General features: G+C 42.1%; 1 protein-coding gene across 12 annotated transcripts in view; it reads left to right on the forward strand.

Annotated features, from left to right (window-relative positions):
* Pax (paxillin) overlaps nt 1-23,504 on the forward strand; it is a 216,670-nt gene that overhangs the window by 123,534 nt on the left and 69,632 nt on the right. For all 12 annotated transcript variants that reach the window (XM_053775026.2, XM_053775030.2, XM_053775022.2 and 9 more), the window contains one exon: nt 20,089-20,179. In XM_053775026.2, the coding sequence (XP_053631001.1) occupies nt 20,089-20,179 (91 nt within the window). The remainder of the gene's footprint in view (nt 1-20,088; nt 20,180-23,504) is intronic.

Below are 23,504 nucleotides of genomic sequence, written 5' to 3' on the forward strand. Positions count from 1 at the left end.
GGGGAAGCTGAAGATACTGGGCGGGCGCCCCTTACATTGTTGAGAGATGGTGGGTGGAATACCTACCTGGAGAATATACCTGGAGAGAGTTCCGGGGGTCAACGCCCCCGCGGCCCGGTCTGTGACCAGGCCTCCTTAGGTCTGTGTCCCAGGATGCGACCCACACCAGTCGACTAACACCCAGGTACCCATTTTACTGATGGGGAACATAGACAACAGGTGGAAAGAAACACGTCCAATGTTTCTACTCTGGCTGGGAATTGAACCCAGGCCCTCACCGTGTGAAGCGAGAGCGTTAACCACCAGGCCACCAGGGGCAGTATCTGGCAGCTTTAGATGATGTCTCCCTGCTGCCGGTGTTGATGGTGATGTGGTGGTGGTGTTGTGGTGATACTCTTACGTTGTTGTGGAGTAATGTTTTTGATATAGTGGTTGTCGTGATGATGTTGGCGAGATGTTACTGGCTGTGTATCACTGCATCATCCTTTGCAGACGATACTAGGATCTGCGTGAGAGTGAGAGTGTCATCCATTGAGGACACAGCAAAGCTCCAAGAAGATATAAACCAAGTTTTCCAGTGGACAACAGAGAACAGTATGATGTTCAGTGAAGACAAATTCCAACTACTCCGTTATGGAAAACTAGAGAAATAATTAGGACTGAGTATACTACAAACTCTAATCACACAATAGAGCGGAAAAGTGATGTGAAGGACCTGGGAGTGGTAATGTCCGAAGATCTCACCTTCAAAGACCACAACAATGCCATTATCACATCTGCGAGGAAACTGATAGGATGGATAATGAGAACATTCAAGACAAGAGATGCTAAGCCAATGATGATCCTTTTTAAATCACTTATTCTCTCTAGGCTGGAATACTGCTGTACATTAACAGCCCCATTCAAGGCAGGTGAAATTTCAGAACTAGAGAATGTACAGAGAACCTTTACTGCACGTATAAGTTCCATCAAACACCTTAACTACTGGGAACGCCTGGAAGCACTTGACTTGTACTCACTGGAGCGCAGGTGAGAGATATATATCATAATCTACACCTGGAAGATTCTGGAGGGACTGGTCCCTAATATGCACACAGCAATCACTCCATACGAAAGCAAGAGACTTGGCAGGCGATGCAACATACCCCCAGTGAAAAGTAGGGGCGTCACTGGTACACTAAGAGAAAACGCAGTAAGTGTCCGGAGCCCAAGACTGTTCAACAGCCTCCACCAGCAATAAGGGGCACTACGGGAAGACCCCTGGTTATCTTCAAGTGGGAGCTGGACAGATACCGAAAGACGGTGCCGGATCAGCTGGGCTGTGGTTCGTACGTTGGGTTGCGTGCGGCCAGCAGTAACAGCCTCGTTGATCAGGCCCTGATCCACCGGGAGGCCTGGTCGTGGCCCGGTCCGCGGGGGCGTTAATCCCCGGAATACCCTCCAGGTAGACTCCAGGTAGCGTTGTTGGTGTTAATGTGGTGGTGGTGATCCTGGTGTGGCGTTGGTGGTGGCGTTGATGTGGTGGTGGTTGTGGTGATGATAATGGTGTAGCATTGGTGGTGGTGGTGGTTGTAGTGATTCTGGCGTATCATTGGTGGTGAAAGAGGTGATTTATTCATCAGTAACCAAGGGCCTCTTCTTCACACGGGTTTTTGACCCGAAATTGGTTAAGCCTCCACTGGAACTAGGCTGTATACCCCACTTAAAAAACAGTGAATCACTATGTAGCAGCAGTGACCTGTATTGGTGTTTATGTGTAATTGATTAAATTTGGTCGTTGATGTCAGTCTTACCAAATCTCACATAAATGGCGTTTGTAAAGAACTTGGCTTAAATATATATAGTTAAAACGGCGATATATTAAAGGAAACGTTTCGCCACGAGTGGCTTCTTCACTCTCGTGGCGATACGTTTTCCTAAATAAATGGTCTTCCAAACAAGAGATACCAAGCCAGGGATGATAGTTTTCAGGTCACTCCTCTTGAGGCTGGAATATTGCTGCGTATTAACGGCCCTCAAGACAGGCGAAATTGCTGAGCTGAAAAATGCACACAAGACCTTTACAGCTGGTATAAACTCAGTCAAGCACCTTAATTACTGGGAGCGATAGAAGTCCTTAGAACTGTACTCCTTAGATCGTAGGCGACAGAGATACTTTATAATCTACACCTGGACGATACTAGAGGGAGTGGTCCCAAAACCTTTACACCGAAATTACTGTTTATAAACACAAGCTTTACAGGCGATACAGGATACCGTCTGTTAAGCAGGGGAGAGATGAGTACAGAGAGAGCGAAAACTCGATAAGTGTTAAGGGACCACGACTCTGCAACACCCTCCCTTCGTGCATAGCAGGGATTACAAAGAATCCCCTAGCTGTCTTCAAGAGGGAACTTGACAGATTCCTCAAAACAGTTCCTGATCAGCTGGGTTATGGTGCATACGTTGGACTGCGGCCGGCGAGCACTAACAGCTTGATTAATTTGGCCAGCAACCAGGAGGCCTGGTTTGAGACCTAGCCGCGGGGGCAGTGACCTCCAGAAGCGACTCCAGGTCCATGTATATCTTATGTTTCACATCTCGTCGGTATAACATTTTTTAAAAACGTTAGCTTTAGACCAGCCTGGCCCATGGCCGGGCTCTAGGAGAAAAAAGACACTCGGAACTCATCAAAGGTATATCAAAGGTGTCCACGTAAACAGTGTTTGGCTCATAAATAAGCGGAAATACAGTGTCTTGATCTACGTGCAGCGGTTTGTCGCCGCCTCGGGATATTATTGGCCCGTCAACCTGTTTATTTGGGCGGTAAATACACTACATGACGAACTATATTTACATGACAGTCTCTCCTTGGGAGTATTTTGGTCTGTGGTAGCGTGTGTTGTCTTCCCTTAATTCCCTGAATGAATGAATGACAGTCTGGGCTGTATTCTTACAGCTGCTTCTCCTCCTCCTGGTTATTTTAGACTGTCCGGTAGTATAGAAAATATTTATACACTAGCTTTCCTGATAAGTTTTTTTTTGGAGGGGGTGTGGAGGTGTGGGTGTGTGTGGGGGGTGGAGGTGTGGGTGTGTGTGGGGTTCTCACTCGGGCTTCAAGTTTAGTGTTATTTTGATGTAACAAAGATTACACTCACATTGTGATATAATAGAAGGTATACAGTACTCTACCTGGCGGGTATTTCGGGGATCAACGCCTCGGAGGCCTGGGCCATGACCAGGCCTCCTGGTGGATCAAGGCCTATCAACGAGGCTGTTACTGCTGGCCGCACGTAGTCCAACGTACGAACCATAGCCCGGCTGATCCGGTACTGACTTTAGGTATCTGTCAAGCTGTGTGTGTGTGTGTGTGTGTGTGTGTGTGTGTGTTTGTGTGTGTGTACGTATACGACTTACGTACATTTGTACATACGAGCGACAAAAATACTTTATAATTCAGAAAAATAAAAAATATACGTACATAAATACAGAATGATGTTTTATGATAAAATAGAAAATAAAAAATGATAAATTTGCTGTACTGTGTTAAAATTATAAAAATATTAAGAATGTAACAATATTGAAATAATGAGTAACAAGAAAATTGATAGGCCTAGCCTAGGCTACATTCCGTACAGCATTTTTATTCGTGAAGCCTATGAATGTTACTTGATGTAAGGAGCATCAGGTTGATTAAAAATAAATAAAAAAACAATCATGATAGAAATTTATTGAGTTAAAAGATTGTTGTTGGAGTAAGACTTCTACATGTCATTTTAACAATTCGAGCCTGGCCCATGGCCGGGCTCCGGGAGTAGACTCTCGGAACTCATCATGTCGTAGGGGTTCTTAAGGAAATAACGAGGGTTGAAGGTAGACACACTTGTTGGATGGTAACGATATATATATATTGTCAGACTGTGGTAAGGAAGGGATGAGTCCAGCCTGCCGTGTCACTGCCTGGATGTCTATACGCCGACTGAGAGCGAGGCAGCTCGTCTCACTGCCTCAAGTACAGTCACAGGCCTAAGGGATCTTCTATGTAAAGCACATGGATGGTACTATGATACTCGGCTAATCTATATAACACATATAAGGGGATCAGCAACTATGCTGACAATCAAAGGTATATCAGTTCCGACATCCCTGCATTTCGAGATCCGACCGGCCCTCGGAACGGAACTCGGACGTATGTATATCTCATTATTTTTAGTTTTTTTTTATTACCACATTGGTCGTTTCCCACCGAGGCAGGGTGACCCGAAAAAGAAGAAACACTTTCATCATCATTCACTCCATTACTGTCTTGCCAGAGGCGCGCCTAAGCTATAGTTAATCTCACGTCATCACTAATCTACGCTGAACCGTTGCTTTGATTTATATAGCGCCGTCACTGTGCTTTACATAGCGATATTTATATAGACTGTGTAAGCAGGTGACCTACCTAGCAACCACACGGTCTCTGCAGCAACCAGGTGTAAAGGTTCGCTTTGGATTTGTGTCAAGATGGGGTGAATATTTCCATTTGTCTGTAGCTATTGTGCCGTCCCATGGTACGCCGCAAAATCTTTGTTACTGTAACATGCATTGTACGGTGGTTACAGACTGTATGGTTCATTGTATGGTGGTAACTGACTGCATGGTTCATTGTATGGTGGTAACTGACTGTATGGTTCATTGTATAGTGTTAATAAATTGTTTGGTGTTCGCACGTACACATCTGCACACACGTATTTATGCTTGTGCGTACATATCCACACGTACTGTATGCAGTCACAGCGTGTTTAGGCATGGCAAGTTATGCTAAACAATGGTTGAAGGACTCTCAAGGGGCACCTAAGTTCCCCGTCTTCTAATAATATTTTCATTTTTCCACTATTTTCTACCTTGTCCATAATTACTATCACATTTGCTCTGTCTGTTTCGTAAGGTGAAGTCCAGGATCTTTCCTTAATTCATGGTATAACTTAACAAATATTTGAGGGCAACTGTCAAAAATTTTGGTTTGAGGTTTGAGAAGGACATGCCAAGTATGGGCCATTAGGCCTGCTGCAGTGTTCCTCCATTCTTATGTTGTTAAGATTGGAGTTGCAGTCGTCAGGAGAAGAAAGCTTCACAAACTCTCCACTTTTCTCACAAGAAAACTGTGCCACCAGTCATCCTAGGGTAGCATCAAGAACTCTGCATCTATCCTAAAGAATAACCGGAGCTATAGTCATCAGAACGAACCCCTAGTAGTAATGTGAGAAGCCGCGGCTTCTCACAACATCGCTGCTAACTTAGTAGTAATGTGAGAAGCCGCGGATCCCCACAACATTGCTGCTAACTTAGTAGTATAGTGAGAAGCCGCGGCTCCCCACAACATTGCTGCTAACTTAGTAGTATTGTGAGAAGCCGCGGCTCCCCACAACATCGCTGCTAACTTAGTAGTAATGTGAGAAGCCGCGGCTTCTCACAACATTGCTGTTAATTACTTAACTTACTGAATATGCGAATGGTATACAGTATCGACAGGTTGACAAGACATGTGCAACAGTTAGGTAGCTTTATTTCGAAACGTTTGGCCTACACAGTAAGCTTCTTCAGTCGAGTACAGAAGAGTTAGCAGAAGCAGTAGAGAAGACGATGTAATCAGTCCATTACCCTTGAAGACGAAGTTTTGAAGTAGTCAGTCTCTCAGCCTGAGGGCTAAGGGACTGACCACCTCAAAACTACGTCTTCGAGGGTGACGGACTGATTACGTCTTCTCTGTTTTTTGCTAACTCTTCTGTACTCAACTAAAGAAGCCTACTATGTAGGCCAAACGTTTCGGAATAAAGATACCCAACTGTTGCACATGTGTCTTCTACTTAACTTACTCATTATGGCTCCCATAAATTTTCAGTCCCATCTGTGGTGTCTTCAAGGGAGAAGGTATAGCATAAATGGTGCGTTCCGTCACACCCATTCAGTTTGGCCACCATATTTTGTTAGTGCTTGTGTGTGCGCCAACTCCCAGATCTGTGTCGACGTCTGCAGCCGAGGTAAACGCTTGCCTAAGTTGTTAACAATATGTTGGTGCCCTAGTAGCTGGGTCTTAAGCACGCCATGTTCTGAATTATTTGTACTAGCGTGTTGTAGGCATGTGATCACTAGGATGATGTTGACAGGTGGTAGCATCCGTTAATGGCCCGTGGCACCAAGACGGTGCCATAAAACAAAGGCTGTGCATGGCACCAGGAAGATGGCGCCAGGTGATGTCACTAGGATGTAGTGACAAGGTATTGGTTGTTTACTGACCCACTTTTAGCTGCAGGGATGATGGCGCGTGGTGACCCGTCTTCTCTAATAAATTTCTCTCGTTTAATTTTTTTACAGTTTTCAATAATTGTAGCTCGCTCTTCCTCTTTTGAGTTAGTTACACCTGACAGTCTCTCTCTGAAGATTTATTATATCCCTTTTGTACTGGTTTTTAGCAATTAGAGAATGTATTTTAGACAAATATTGTTGTCGTTTTCAAACGGACGCGCTACCTGCGCTGGCAGAATAACTAGGCTGTCACGGCTTTGTGGATCGCCAAAAACAACAGCATAGTTGAATAGGCAGTCAGAAGGGAAGTCAGGTCCCAAGCCGGGTTACCAGGGTCGGAGAATTCTCGAAACCTGTCACAGGTATATCACAAGCAGCTTCTTGTGCTTTTTGTTGGTGATTCTAAGAAATCCTTGTCCGTTGTGCCTCAGTCTTTTATTTACTTAATACGTGCGGTAGATATCATGTATCCAGTTTTTTCTCTCTCTTACAACAACGACAGTTCCAGTGCCTTTGAGTTTTGTAGTTTACATTTGTTTACTCTGAAATCTGTTTTGAGGCTTATTTCTGGATTTTTTTTTTTAGTGAGTTCTGGATTTTTGTGGCATATTTCTGATCTTCTTTTAGTTCTGGGCACCATACCACTGGCGCTTCTTTATTTTTTTTGGTCGTAAGTTGTATGTAATTATGGCACGTGCTCGTCTTCGGCTTCCACTTTGTTCCCGTCAGGTTTAGTTTTCAATGTCTTCTCCGCGTATTGCAGTCCCTTTTAGCTCTGGAAAAGAAATCTTGTTGAAAATCTTTAGACTTTCTTTTCGATTTATTGAATGAGCTTGATAAGGTGGGGCTCCACACTGAGACTCCTTAGTTAATTGTTGATTATTAAGATGTGTCGTGTATACTGGTCTGAAGGGTTGTGTGTTCAGGGTCGTGAGTGTTCTGAAAGGGATGTGTGTTCAGGGTCTTGAATGTTGGTATGAAAGGTTGTGTGTTCAGGGTCGTGAGTGTTGGTCTGAAAGGTTGTGTGTTCAGGGTCGTGAGTGTTGTTCTGAAGGGTTGTGTTCAGGGTCGTGAGTGTTGTTCTGAAGGGTTGTGTGTTCATGGTCGTGAGTGTTATTCTGAAGGGTTGTGTTCATGGTCGTGAGTGTTATTCTGAAGGGTTGTGTTCAGGGTCGTGAGTGTTATTCTGAAGGGTTGTGTTCAGGGTCGTGAGTGTTATTCTGAAGGGTTGTGTTCAGGGTCGTGAGTGTTGTTCTGAAGGGTTGTGTGTTCATGGTCGTGAGTGTTATTCTGAAGGGTTGTGTTCATGGTCGTGAGTGTTATTCTGAAGGGTTGTGTTCATGGTCGTGAGTGTTGTTCTGAAGGGTTGTGTGTTCAGGGTCGTGAGTGTTGATCTGAAGGGTTGTGTGTTCATGGTCGTGAGTGTTATTCTGAAGGGTTGTGTTCATGGTCGTGAGTGTTATTCTGAAGGGTTGTGTTCAGGGTCGTGAGTGTTGTTCTGAAGGGTTGTGTGTTCATGGTCGTGAGTGTTGTTCTGAAGGGTTGTGTGTTCATGGTCGTGAGTGTTGATCTGAAAGGTTGTGTGTTCAGGGTCTTGAATGTTGGTATGAAAGGTTGTGTGTTCAGGGTCGTGAGTGTTGTTCTGAAGGGTTGTGTGTTCAGGGTCGTGAGTGTTGTTCTGAAGGGTTGTGTGTTCAGGGTCGTGAGTGTTGTTCTGAAGGGTTGTGTGTTCAGGGTCGTGAGTGTTGTTCTGAAGGGTTGTGTGTTCAGGGTCGTGAGTGTTGTTCTGAAAGGTTGTGTGTTCAGGGTCTTGAATGTTGGTATGAAAGGTTGTGTGTTCAGGGTCGTGAGTGTTGGTCTGAAGGGTTGTGTGTTCAGGGTCGTGAGTGTTGTTCTGAAGGGTTGTGTGTTCATGGTCGTGAGTGTTATTCTGAAGGGTTGTGTTCATGGTCGTGAGTGTTATTCTGAAGGGTTGTGTTCAGGGTCGTGAGTGTTGTTCTGAAGGGTTGTGTGTTCATGGTCGTGAGTGTTGTTCTGAAGGGTTGTGTGTTCATGGTCGTGAGTGTTATTCTGAAGGGTTGTGTGTTCATGGTCGTGAGTGTTATTCTGAAGGGTTGTGTGTTCATGGTCGTGAGTGTTATTCTGAAGGGTTGTGTTCAGGGTCGTGATTGTTGTTCTGAAAGGTTGTGTGTTCATGGTCGTGAGTGTTGTTCTGAAGGGTTGTGTGTTCATGGTCGTGAGTGTTGTTCTGAAGGGTTGTGAGTTCAGGGTCGTGAGTGTTATTCTGAAGGGTTGTGTGTTCATGGTCGTGAGTGTTGTTCTGAAGGGTTGTGTGTTCAGGGTCATGAGTGTTATTCTGAAGGGTTGTTTGTTCATGGTCGTGAGTGTTATTCTGAAGGGTTGTGTGTTCATGGTCGTGAGTGTTGTTCTGAAGGGTTGTGTGTTCAGGGTCGTGAGTGTTATTCTGAAGGGTTGTGTGTTCATGGTCGTGAGTGTTGTTCTGAAGGGTTGTGTTCATGGTCGTGAATGTTATTCTGAAGGGTTGTGTGTTCATGGTCGTGAGTGTTGTTCTGAAGGGTTGTGAGTTCAGGGTCGTGAGTGTTATTCTGAAGGGTTGTGTGTTCATGGTCGTGAGTGTTGTTCTGAAGGGTTGTGTGTTCATGGTCGTGAGTGTTGTTCTGAAGGGTTGTGTGTTCATGGTCGTGAGTGTTGTTCTGAAGGGTTGTGTGTTCATGGTCGTGAGTGTTGTTCTGAAGGGTTGTGTGTTCATGGTCGTGAGTGTTGTTCTGAAGGGTTGTGAGTTCAGGGTCGTGAGTGTTATTCTGAAGGGTTGTGTTCATGGTCGTGAGTGTTATTCTGAAGGGTTGTGTTCAGGGTCGTGAGTGTTGTTCTGAAGGGTTGTGTGTTCATGGTCGTGAGTGTTGTTCTGAAGGGTTGTGTTCATGGTCGTGAGTGTTATTCTGAAGGGTTGTGTTCAGGGTCGTGAGTGTTATTCTGAAGGGTTGTGTTCAGGGTCGTGAGTGTTGTTCTGAAGGGTTGTGTGTTCATGGTCGTGAGTGTTGTTCTGAAGGGTTGTGTTCATGGTCGTGAGTGTTATTCTGAAGGGTTGTGTTCATGGTCGTGAGTGTTATTCTGAAGGGTTGTGTTCAGGGTCGTGAGTGTTATTCTGAAGGGTTGTGTTCATGGTCGTGAGTGTTGTTCTGAAGGGTTGTGTTCATGGTCGTGAGTGTTATTCTGAAGGGTTGTGTTCATGGTCGTGAGTGTTGTTCTGAAGGGTTGTGAGTTCAGGGTCGTGAGTGTTATTCTGAAGGGTTGTGTTCATGGTCGTGAGTGTTATTCTGAAGGGTTGTGTTCAGGGTCGTGAGTGTTGTTCTGAAGGGTTGTGTGTTCATGGTCGTGAGTGTTATTCTGAAGGGTTGTGTGTTCAGGGTCGTGAGTGTTATTCTGAAGGGTTGTGTTCAGGGTCGTGTGTTCAGGGTCGTGAGTTCAGGGTCGTGAGTGTTGTTCTGAAAGGTTGTGTTCAGGGTCGTGTGTTCAGGGTCGTGTGTTCAGGGTCGTGTGTTCAGGGTCGTGTGTTCAGGGTCGTGTGTTCAGGGTCGTGTGTTCAGGGTCGTGTGTTCAGGGTCGTGTGTTCAGGGTCGTGAGTGTTGTTCTGAAGGGTTGTGTTCAGGGTCGTGTGTTCAGGGTCGTGTGTTCAGGGTCGTGTGTTCAGGGTCGTGTTGTTCTGAAGTTCGTTAGTCTTACATATGCTGCTCAAGTTATACGATATATGTTTACTTTCCCTGATGTGTCTGCTGTGATTTTTTACCTACGACCATTTTTTCTTAGCTGGTATTTGCGATTTCTTTTATCGTATGCTGCACTGTGTGTGTGTGTGTGTGTGTGTGTGTGTGTGTGTGTGTGTGTGTGTGTGTATAGCAAGCAGGTCACAAGGCAGGATACCTGGCAGCAGCAGTAGCAGCAGCAGCAGCAGAAGACACTGGAACACCTCCAAGTATAGCTCTGCGTGTCTTCCTCTGTTTGTTGTTTCACTAATCACGTGTCACACATTACCCCTCGTGTTCCATTTTTGTGTTACATCTGCACGTTGCAGCCTCACCTGTAACAAGCACAACTCCTGTGCGTGTTAAAACTTGGTGCTCACACACGGGGAGAGAAAACAAAGGCTGTTGCAAATAGTATGCATTCTTCTAACTCAGTGGCATGCTGGTATACAACTGGTATAACTGTGTGCAACTGATGGGCAGGAGGTATACCTATCTTACGAATCTAATGTGTGCATGGGGATCAAGAACATTAAATCACCTAAGACCACTAATAACCCAGCAAAAGGTTGCAGTCAGAATGATAAATTCCCACTCGCGACAGCATACTCCACCAGTATTCAAAAGTCTAAATCTGCTTACCATTAAGAACATCCATACTTATTCATGTACCTACTATATACATAGAACACTACACTCAAACACAAACCCTCCACTCAAACTTCTCACCAGTCTTAACAGGACACATGACCATAACACAAGACACAGATCTCTTTTTGATGTACCTCGTGTCTATATCACACACTGTAAAATCTCTATGCACATAAAGGGCCCCAAAATTTGGAATTCATTACCAGAAAATACTAAAGTAACCAGGTCTGAAAATCAGTTTAAGACTCTTCTCAAAAGCCACTTACTCACCCTAGACTAAATACTCAATATTTAACTTTACCCAAAAATCTCCCAATTACCTAAATCTTAAAACTTCAAGACTAGATGCCCAAGTTCATACACTGACTAATACTACATACTAGTATAAATACCTACTCAAAACAGTACTGCCCTACACCCAGTTGTAACATTCTCATACTGTAAACTTTCAGCAAATCCCTATGTTATATTCATATAATATAATTTAAATATTTACTCTTGAAACTATTGTACAACTTAAACTATGATAAATTTCTTTAGAATTCAGTAGTCAGTAAGCCATTAAGTCTGGCCATAATGTCTAGGTATGATAGTGGTTCTTTGCACTTCAACTCATTATTGTAAATACATTAATCTCAATGTACTACTTGCAAAGAAATAAAATTGATTGATTGATGAATAACACATACACACACACTTATATAAATTATGCCAAAGTGGTTAGGCCACTTACCTTTATAACCCCACATCCCCCTCCACCCCCCGAACCCTTTCCCATATTTCCATCATTACCCATCCTTCCTCCTCCCCCACCTTACCAAAGCTCTGGTCATATACCTCGTACACGGGGATAATTTATGTACTGAGGTCTCTTTTATGATTCCCTCTGTGTGATTATTAGTAGTGTAGTAAGATAACATTTCCTGTTCCTAAATCTGGTTTGTTTTTCGCTAATAAAGCATCCCATCTCAGTGTTTCCTGTTTGTTCACTTGCTTGTAGATAAGAACATACAAACATAAGAGAGAAGCACTGCAGCAGGCAGGGATACATACCTCCCAGTTGTGTGGAAGCTGCCCTGTCTTGAGTACCTTGTTGAAGATGTTTGCTATGGACTCACACAAAGGTTCTGTAGGTGTGATTACCAATGAATTATTTATTTGTTATTACAAGAGCAGAACTGTGTTGCTGGTGTCACGTCTTCTTTATTAGTGCAAGTTTGTCCCTCCCCCCCCCCATCCTTCCCATGAGACGCCACACAACCCTCAACTTACACCAAAGTATCGAGTTACTGCATGGAGAACAAAGTCATCAAGTGTACAGAGACTTGTCCACATGTCTTACCTTAGGGTTCGATTGCGGGACCACTCTTGTGTGATCAGTGCATGCTGACCTTCAGGACTTTGCAGTTGAGTTTTCCTTGTGTTTACTAGAGTCACAGCTCTTGGTGTTCGCCTTTTTATAAATAATTATGGTCGAATTAATCAATTCCTGACCTCTAGGCCCCGATCATGCCAACACTTGAAACTGTGTATGGTATTTGCCTACATCTCTTACTCAGTTACGCTTGAGAAAAAAATATTTCCCAGTCTTCTGTATGGTTTTATTATGATGAAATTAAGACACATGTGCAACATCTGGTTATCTTTATTGTAGACGTTTCGCCATCCAGTGGCTTTATCAATACAAATTCTAGGACATAACTTGAAGACAGTAGAACTATATACAGAAGATGAGGTAATCAGTCCCTCAACCTTGGAGTTGGTGTGAAGAGCACCGTAGTCGTGGAGATTCTGAAGCAGAAGCAAGGAGCCTGGCCAGACACTGCAACATCATGGAATCTTGATTCTGAGGACATGTGCATAACTTTCACGACTACGACAACTACAACTAACCCATCTCTTTGGGTAGGACCTACATCCACTGGGGAATCCTGCTTACCAGTGGCTATGCCCTCGTCTGCTACACCTGACGTTAGTATATAAGCGCCAGGCTCCTTGCTTCTGCTTCAGAATCTCCACGACTACGGTGCTCTTCACACCAACTCCAAGGTTGAGGGCCTGATTACCTCATCTTCTGTACATAGTTCTACTGTCTTCAAGTTATGTCCTGGAATTTGTATTGATAAAGCCAATGGATGGCGAAACGTCTACAATAAAGATACCCAGATGTTGCACATGTGTCTTAATTTCATCTTGTCGGTATTATATACCATTCCTGCACAACTGGTTTTATTATGCTCTTAATGGAGGACTGAGTCATCGAGTTTATCAAGTCATGCGGAAGTCGGTTTTCCAGTCGTCGACAACAACAACTTGTGAGAGGAATGAGGTCACTCCCATTATTTTCCTCCTCATATCTGACAGAGATGTAAACCATAACAACGTGTCTTCCTTTGCAGACGATACCAGAATCTTCTTGAGACTGTCATCCATTGAGGGAAGTGAATTTCCAAACTTAAACAAGTTTTCCAGTGGGCCACGGAAAACAATTTGATGTTCATTGAGAACAAATTTCGGTTATTCCGTTATGGAAAGCTTGAGAAAATAATAGCTAGTAGTATACAACAAATGCTAACCACATAATACAGGAAAAATATAATGTGAAGGACCTGGGAGTGTTAATGTCAGAGGATCTCACCTTTAAGGATCACAGCGGTGTCATTATTGTATTTTCGAGGAAAATCATAGGTTGGACAATGAGAACCTGTAGAAGGCATACCATGCCACTGATGATCCTTTTAAATTCACTTTTCTCTAGGCTGGAATGCTGCTGTACACTAACAACCCCATTCAAAGCAGGCGTAATTGCAGATCTAGAGAATGTACAGAGAACTTTCACTGCATGTATTAGCTCAATCAAGCACCTTAATTTCTGGAAACGTTTGAAGTCCCTTGACCTGTACTCCGTGGAACGCAGGCGAGAAACATGCATCATAATCTACACATTGAAAATTCTAGAGGGACTGGTCCCGAATGTGCACACAGAATCACTCCCTACGAGAGAAACATTTTCCCAATGTAAAGCGGGAGTGCCATGAGTATACTAAGATAAAACACAATAAGTGTCCGGGGCCCAAGACTGTTCAACAACCTCCCACCAGCAATAAGGGGGATTACCAATAGACCTCTGGTTGTCTTCAAGAGGGAGCTGGACAGATACCTAAAGTCAGTGCCCGATCAGCCGGACTGTGGTTCGTATATTAGACTACGTGCGATCAGCAGCAACAGCCTGGTTGATCAGACTCTGATCCACCGGGAGGCCTGGTCGAGGATCGGGCCCCGGGGGCGTTGACCCCCGGAACACCCTCCAGGTATACTCCAGAAAGGGAGTAAAGGCTGACACACTGTATGATCTTAAAATATACCACAGTGAAAATAGGATATAAAACCTGAGAGCTTTCATGTGCCTACACATCTTTAGAGATTTTTAGATTAGATTTTGTCACCAAAGTGGTTAGTTTATTGTACATCCTGTGCAGAGTAGAACAATGGATACACACAAGGCGTAGGAGCTAGAGCCCCAAAAGGGTTAAAAGGAGTACATCTGGATTTATATCTACAGTTGACTTATCTTCAGAGGATATAGGAAGAAGAGGCAGGAGAAGCATATTTTATATATTAAACCCTAAGGTGACGCCTCACATAAACCCGTCCCGAACAACCTAAACCACACGTACGTGTGTTTGTCCTATATTAAGTTAAATTATTCTCATGGTAAACAACACACACTAATTTTGTGAATAATGTTTTTGTTGATAATGGTGTAAAATACCAACAAGTTGAAGATTAAGACACATGTGCAAAACAGTTGGGTATCTCTATTGATGAAATGTTTCGCCTACACAGTAGGCTTCTTCAGTCAAATATAGAGGGAGCAGTAGTAATGTGAATTAAAGATGTAATCAGTCCATCAACCTTGGAGAAAAAGTATTTGAGGTGGTCAGTCCCTGATGGACTGATTATATCTTTATTTCATTACTGCTACTCCCTTTGTATTTGACTGAAGAAGCTTACTGTGTAGGCGAAACGTTTCATCAATAAAGATACCCAACTATTGCACATGTGTCTTTGATCTTCCAAAATATTTTCACCTTAAATATTATGAACATTCTTCTGAACTATAAAAATGCCAAGTTTATACATACCAGAACACAAATTTGAAATATGTTGTGGCCCATGACCGGGCTCTGAAGGTAGTGAAACTCTCGAAGCTCTTCAAAGGTACAAGGTATATCATGCTTTTGCCTCTGCTGTTCACCTGAAGATGTGTGTCAACACATGAAAGCGCTCAGGTTTTTCCTATTTTGACTGTGGTTTTTTTTTATATTTGCAATCTCCTGTTTTATTGTGCTTTCTTCCACATGATTTTAAATATAAACCTGTTAAGCCATGAGGCAGAAATAACTGTACCAAGTTAAATTTATCAGGTGGGAGTCCAGAGCTGGAGCTCAACACTCGCAAACATAAATAGATGAGAACACACACACAGCGAATTGTATTTATTTTCTTAGGAGTGAAAATGGAAATAGCCAGCATAAATAGTTTGTAACAAAGGCGTTTCCAACCCTCGTAACTTGTGCACAGGTGTGTGTGTGTGTGTGTGTGTGTGTGTGTGTGTGTGTGTGTGTGTGTGTGTGTGTGTGTGTGTGTGTGTGTGTGTGTGTGTGTGTGTGTGTGATCATGCTGTGTGTGTTCTTTTAGGGTTTGAATTCTATCCTATGATCAGTCTTAATTATCATCGACCAACTTTACCGATTTCTGGCAAGTGGGGTCATGCCTAGTTTTGAACCTGCGTATATTATCCAGTGTCCTCTGTCTGGTTCGGTATACTTACTGCCGTAAAGCTTCCTTTCCTGATTTATTCCTATTCTGTCGTATATATTAGACACTGTGGAACACTCGGGTATCTTTGTGGAAACGTTGCGCCACAGACTTCATCAGTCCAATACAATAAAGAACAGTGAAGATCAGGAGATAGAGGTAATCAGTCCATCAGTCAGGATAAGACTGATGAACTGATTACATCGACTTCACATCTATACTGTTTCTGCCAACTCTTCTGTACTTGACTGAAGAAGCCTACTGTGTAGGCGAAACGTTTCAGAATAAAGATACGTAACTGTTGCACATGGATCTAAATTATCAACTTGTCGGTGGTCTAAATTATCAACTTGTCGGTGGTCTAAATTATCAACTTGTCGGTGGTCTAAATTATCAACTTGTCGGTGGTCTAAATTATCAACTTGTCGGTGGTCTAAATCATGTACACACTATCGTGTATCTAAGAGCTGCGTGATCTCTGAAGTCATGAAGATGGACTCTAGATCACCTAGTACCTATTTTATTTTCTAGTATCGTTATTTTACCTTTTTCTAGTACATTTATGGTCTTAGTCTACTTTCTAGTACCTTGGACAGGCCTGCTTGTCATTGAAAATGTGTAGTTCAGTGCTCGTCACACACACACATACACACACACACACACACACACACACACACACACACACACACACACACACACACACACACACACACACACACACACACACACACACAGACAAGAGCTGTGACTCGACCCCCGCAACCACAACTGAGTACACACACACAACCATGAAGTTTACCACATACAGAGACACCAGTAAAGTAACAAAATTATATTACTCCTAAAATAATAATTATAATAATAGAATGTGTGGAGGGGTAGTAAATATGTTGGCAGTTTGTATCTGGGTGGATCTCCAGGTGGAAGAACAGGAAGTGGAGAAGCGAGAGTAAACAACACAGTGTTGACACCTGCTCCACATACTCAACAATGTGAATATCAACAACTAAACTCTATTTTTTTATGTAAATTATTTTTGGGATCACCACCCCCGCAGCATTAGTTTATATATTTCTTTCTTTCAACAAACCGGCAGTATCCCACCGAGGCAGGGTGGCCCAAAAGGAAAAACGAAAGTTTCGCCTTTTACATTTAGTAATATATACATGAGAAGGGGTTACTAGCCCCTTGCTTCCGGCATTTTAGTCGCTTTTTACAACACGCATGGCTTACGGAGGAAGAATTCTGTTCCACTTCCCCATGGAGGTAAGAGGAAATAAACAAGAACAAGAACTAGAAAGAAAATAGAAGAAAACCCAAAGGGGTGTGTATATATATGCTTGTACATGTATGTGTAGTGTGACATAAGTGTAAGTAGAAGTAGCAAGATATACCTGAAATCTTGCATGTGTATGAGACATAAAAAAAAAAGACACCAGCAATCCTACCATCGTGTAAAACAATTACAGGCTTTTGTTTTACACTCACTTGGCAGGACGGTAGTACCTCCCTGGGTGGTTGCTGTTTAACAACTTACTACCTAGGATATATATATATATATATATATATATATATATATATATATATATATATATATATATATATATATATATATATATATATATTTATTATCACACTGGCCGATTCCCACCAAGGCAGGGTGGCCCGAAAAAGAAAAACTTTCACCATCATTCACTCCATCACTGTCTTGCCAGAAGGGTGCTTTACACTACAGTTTCCAAACTGCAACATTAACACCCCTCCTTCAGAGTGCAGGCACTGTACTTCCCATCTCCAGGACTCAAGTCCGGCCTGCCGGTTTCCCTGAATCCCTTCATAAATGTTACTTTGCTCACACTCCAACAGCACGTCAAGTATTAAAAACCATTTGTCTCCATTCACTCCTATCAAACACGCTCACGCATGCCTGCTGGAAGTCCAAGCCCCTCGCACACAAAACCTCCTTTACCCCCTCCCTCCAACCCTTCCTAGGCCGACCCCTACCCCGCCTTCCTTCCACTACAGACTGATACACTCTTGAAGTCATTCTGTTTCGCTCCAGTTTTACATATTCGTGCCGAATATGTAAAACTGGTCAATTAGCAAGAACTCATTTAAAATTAAGTCCTTTCGAAAATTTTCTCTTATACGTTTAAAGATATATATTTTTCATTAATATTAATGTAAAAAATTTTAATTTTGCATCAAAAGAATCTTAGAAAACTTACCTAACCTTATAACAAGAGCAATCTAACCCAACTAAATATATTTTAGATTTCTTTACAATAATTTAACACTAAAGAAACACAGTGAAATATATTTTTTTCGTTAGGTTCAGAATGATTTTGGCGAAATTATTGTATACACAAATTTTCGCTTGTCTTATATGGCAAGATGAACGTTGCTATTTAAGCCAAGATCGCAAGTTCTGCCTATTCGGCACGACATTATATATATATATATATATATATATATATATATATATATATATATATATATATATATATATATATATATATATATATATATATATATATATCACCCTAGCTTAGACTAAAGTTTTTAAAGTTAGTAATTTATAAAGGAGAAGGGGTTACTAGCACCTGGCTTATGAAGAAAGAATTCTTTTCCATTTCCCCAATATATATATATATATATATATATATATATATATATATATATATATATATATATATATATATATATATATATATATATATATTATATATATATAATGACAATTGTGTTACAGAGGTGTGAGCTGTGCTCAGACCTCTGTAACACAAATATGCTCAAAGATCTGTTAAGTTATACCATGAATTAAGAAAAGATCCTGGACTTCACTTTACGAAAGCAGACAAAACAAATGCGATAGTAATTATGGACAAGATAGATTATAGTGGAAAAGTGAAGATATTAAAAGACAGGTGAACTTAAGTGCCTCTCAGAATTCTCTGCTCGATATACCACATATTGTTCTCATACACATCTTTGCTGCCTCCAGCTTCCTTCTCGCTGGAAAGTCCAAAACTCGTATAAAAGTGTTGGGAACCACTGTACTCTGGTACAGCAACTTTCTCCGTTTCCACAGATCATTTTTCCCCACAGATACTTCAATACACCTCACATACATACATTCTCCCAGTGTTCAGAAGTATATTCCATCTTCCAGCTGAGCTCCGTTAAGAATTTTGACATTATCCGAGTGGTTGGTCTTGTCTCAGTCTTATCACGGGAAGTCTTTCCAAGAACAGACGCACAAGCATACACACACACACACGCGCGCGCAGTAAGGAATCGTTGAAGACTTTATACACTGTGTACGTCAGGCTCATACTGGAGTACGTAGCACCAGTTTGGAACCTATTCCTGGTTAAACACGTCAAGAAATTAGAGAAAGTCCAAAGGTTTGCAACAAGGCTAGTTCCAGAGCTAAGGGGAATGTCCTACGAAGAAAGGTTAAGGGAAATCGGTCGACGACACAGGAGGACAGGAGGGTCGGGGGAGACATGATAACGGCATGCAAAGTACTGCGTGGAATAGACAAGGTGGACAGAGACAGGATGTTCCAGAGATGGGACACAGAAACAAGGGGTCACAATTGGAAGCTGAAGACTCAGATGAGTCAAAGGGATGTTAGGAAGTATTTCTTCAGCCACAGAGTTGTTAGGAAGTGGAATAGTCTGGCAAGCGATGTAGTGGAGGCAGGAACCATACATAGTTTTAAGACGAGGTATGATAAAGCTCATGGAGCAGGGAGAGGGAGGACCCAGTAGCGGTCAGTGAAGAGGCGGGGCCAGGAGCTGAATCTCGACCCCTGCAACCACAATTAGGCGAGTGCAATTAGGTGAGTACACACCTACCTCACTACACAGCCAAATCCTCCAGCCTGGAAGACTGATAGGCGTGCGTGAATCTCCAGATTTAAGTTAGAAAAGTCGAGCTGGGGGTAAATATTGGTGTATTTAAGGTGAGGTGTGGCCCGTGATGCCGTGTTGGCCCCAGGCACCACCTAGGATGCCATACCGGGAGATGCCAAGGAGGGCGGGCGCCACCATAGTTATACATTACATTTTTGGACAGTGTATGTGTGGTATCCGGCAGACTCAAATTTTTGGGAAATCAAAAGAGGAGGAAGGACTTGCTGGAGGATGGTGGGTACCACTTGAAGGATATCTGATAGAGGGGTATCTGAAGGATACTTGAGGGATACCTGAAGGATACTTGAGGGATACCTGAAGGATACTTGAGGAATACTTGAGGGATACCTGAAGGATACTTGAGAGATACCTGAAGGATACTTGAGGGATACCTGAAGGATACTTGAGGGATACCTGAAAGACACGTAAGGGCTACCTGAAAGACACTTGAGGGTTACTTGAAGGATACCTAGATACCTGTGTTGTTTGATGGTGTTGAGACATATAACAGTGGGAATACCAGCAATGTGCTACCCCTTGCCACTCACATTCATCGGATCAAACCTGATTGCCTCCCGTTTCCCCCAGGCTGTGTTTTGACCCACACGGATTTAGTTCTTTCCACTGAAAACACTAATAGCGTGTGGTTTCCGTTCTTCCAACAGAACCGGGAGCAGCCACCAACGGGACGGTCAACGGATCGCGGCCCTCCGTTGATTCTCTCCTGGACGAACTCAACAGTGTCAACACCAACCAGTGAGTATTGTTTGTTGTATTGTTTGTTGTATTGTTTGTAGTGAGTATAGTGTTTATAGTGGGTATTGTCTGTACAGTAATACAGCTTGTACTCCTGGAGGTTATTCCGGGGATCAGCGCCCCCGCGGCCCGGTCCATGACCAGGCCTCCCGATGGATCAGGGCCTGATCAACTAGGCTGTTACTGCTGGCCGCACGCAGTCCAACGTACGAGCCACAGCCCGGCTGATCCGGCACTGACTTTAGGTATCTGTCCAACTCTCTCTTGAAGGCAGCCAGGGGTTTATTGGTAATTCCCCTAATGCTTGATGGGAGGCTGTTGAACAGTCTTGGGCCCCGGACACTTATGGTGCTCCTCTCTGTATATATTTATCTCACAAGTTTTGACTACTAGCGCAAGTTGTGGCAGTCGCTGTAGCCTCTATGTTACCATCCCATACGAGTCTAGCGCTTGTTTCTTAATAATCTGAAGACTTTACAACATTCCCTCTTGCTTGCCAGTAGGAAATCTCAGTTTTTTTTAATTCAAGCGAACGGGCTGCCAGCAGCAACAGCCTGGTTGACCAGGCTAACACCAGACAAGCCTAGCCCAGATTCGCTCAAGAGAATGTTTTAGCTCGAGCAAAAACGTTCTGCTGAACGAATCCGCTTGGACTTCCTACTCATTTATGCAGCATTGCAAGCTGCTGGTGTTGCAACACAAAAGGCCTAGAACTATCATTCAACTCTCACTGTAGTTGATGCATAATATATATATATATATATATATATATATATATATATATATATATATATGTCGTGCCGAATAGGTAAAACTGGTCAATTAGCAAGAACTCATTTGAAATTTAGTCGTTTCTAAAATTTTCTCTTATACTTTTAAAGATATATTTTTTCATTTATGTTAATGTAAAAATTATTAAGTTTGTACCAAAAGAACCTTAGTAAATTTACCTAACCTTATTATAACAAGTGCAATTTAATTTACCCTGATCCAACTAAATATATTTTAGATAAGTTTACAATAATTTAATGATAAACAAACACAATGAAATATATATAATTTTTGTTAGGTTCAGAATGATTTTTGCGAAATTATTGCATACAGAAATTTTAGCTTACTTTATTCGGCAAGACAAGCGCAAGTTTTACCTATTCGGCACGACATATTATATAATATAATATAATATATATATATATATATATATATATATATATATATATATATATATATATATATATATATATATAAATAATGGTGTCCACCTCTGGTGTAAATTGTGGGACCCACAGCCTCGGAGAAGTGGATAAAAAGGCTTCAAGGAAGAATATTTGGCTTTCTTCCTGAAGCCGTTTGAATATTCCACTTCCCCTACCACCCCATCTTTTCATTTTTTTACCTGTAGGTATATTTTATTACATAATATGGTATAAAAGATTTAAGAGATACATTGTTGATATAAAGACGGCATATACAGTACACGAGATGTGAGAGAGAAATTTCTAGTATATATTGTTACGTGTTTGTCACTGATTATATTGCGAGAATCTCATCCAGCTCTTCAGAACTGGGGCGCGTGCCCAAAATACAGCAGGCATTACCCCTCTGAACAGCAGCTCTGAGTCGCTGGAACAGAAAACTAGCTGCCCTGGGATCCCTAGTTACCCTGATGAGTCTTTTTCCCAGCTCCTTAAGGAACTTAGATGCACTCTATCCCCATGAGTCAAGGGTCTCAGAGCCTATGGGAACAAACATATAATGATGGGCAATTTTCCATATTTCCTAGAATATAATATATATATATATATATATATATATATATATATATATATATATATATATATATATATATATATATATATATATATATATATATATATATATATATATAATCATTGGTGTGTTCACCCATCAGTTTCTCCTCACACAACAGCTATCACAGTTCCTGCTCCACTTAATCTTCTGAGTCAAAGTTCTGGTGCTAAATTTTGCTACCAAAATGTCGTTTTAATTTCTAAAAAAGTTCGTGTAAATATATATATCTTGTTTGATAATATCTGAGCATTTTAGAGCAGTGTATATTATATGTACATTTGTACACATAATGTACACGTGTAAATAATATTTTGCTCTCCATAACAAAGAAAATAAAATGATCTTCGATTTTTACATGGAGATTATGGTCATTAAGCGCTAAACCCACAAGGGGCGTAGACGGGGAGCACATGCAGTGCAGATTTTTGCGTGAGGTTGAATATTTCGCTTCTCGTGCCACCCATCATCGTCCTGCATACCTCGGTAATAACTTGATGTTGGGTGGAGGGGGCTCTTGATTCAGGGACCTGGAGCTATGCTTCCCTTTTCTCGCATCGAAATTCATTGCCTCCAAATTCCTTGTTCTTTTATTTTATTATTATTTTATTATTATTTTATATTACTATTATTATTATTATTATTATTATTATTATGACAGGTATATTGGTGGAATTCTACCTTGAAGGAGTTGCAATAATCCCTCACCCAGGTCTGATATACCTTAATTACTCTTGACATCACCTTACCTAGGTCTGACATCACCTTACCTATGTCTGACATCACCTAACCTAGGTCTGACATCATCTCATCCAGGTCTGACATCACCTCATCCAGGTCTGACGTCATCTCACCACAATCACACTGTTCAATCTCTGTCTCTAAAATCTTTCATGTCTTCCCTCATTTACATTTAACCCTCCCTTCACCCTACCCACTTCCCCCTCACCTACACCTCACTCCTCCTCCCTCACCAGGAGGTATTTCTCAACCTCGTTAACCTACTTTCGTTGTAGGTGAGTTGGTCGCTTATTTCCCGACCAACCTCCTCACCCTCTTACTCTTCCTGCTCGTGTCTCTTCCTTCTTTTCAATCTTTTTATTCCTTTTCTGGCTTCCCCGCCGCCTCTTTCTCGTTCTTCTATCCATTCTCTACCTCCTTTCCTTCTTTCCTCTTTTTATTCCTTTTTCTGGTTTCTCCTCTTCTTTCCCGCCCTTCCATTCCTTCACCTTTCCTTTTTTCCCATTTCATACCCCCACTTTTATCTTCTATATTCTTAATATCAGTTTTTGACGCGTCTTTCTGATGTAACAAATTATTGAGTTGTTTTAACGATATTTTTCTCGCATTGTCTTCCTTATTACCTTTGGTATACCTCTGAGGGCTTTCCAGAGTTTTCCCTTTTTGTGGCAGCCCGCTGTCCCAGCGGCTGGAGATCAACATTCCAGTGGGTAACACACCTAGTAGAAATTACAAAGGAATGTGAAGTAAGACATGTGAGGTAGGTGAGACATGT

The sequence above is a fragment of the Cherax quadricarinatus genome, chromosome 11 (assembly GCF_038502225.1).
Source record: "Cherax quadricarinatus isolate ZL_2023a chromosome 11, ASM3850222v1, whole genome shotgun sequence".
In the NCBI taxonomy this organism is placed as follows: domain Eukaryota; kingdom Metazoa; phylum Arthropoda; class Malacostraca; order Decapoda; family Parastacidae; genus Cherax; species Cherax quadricarinatus.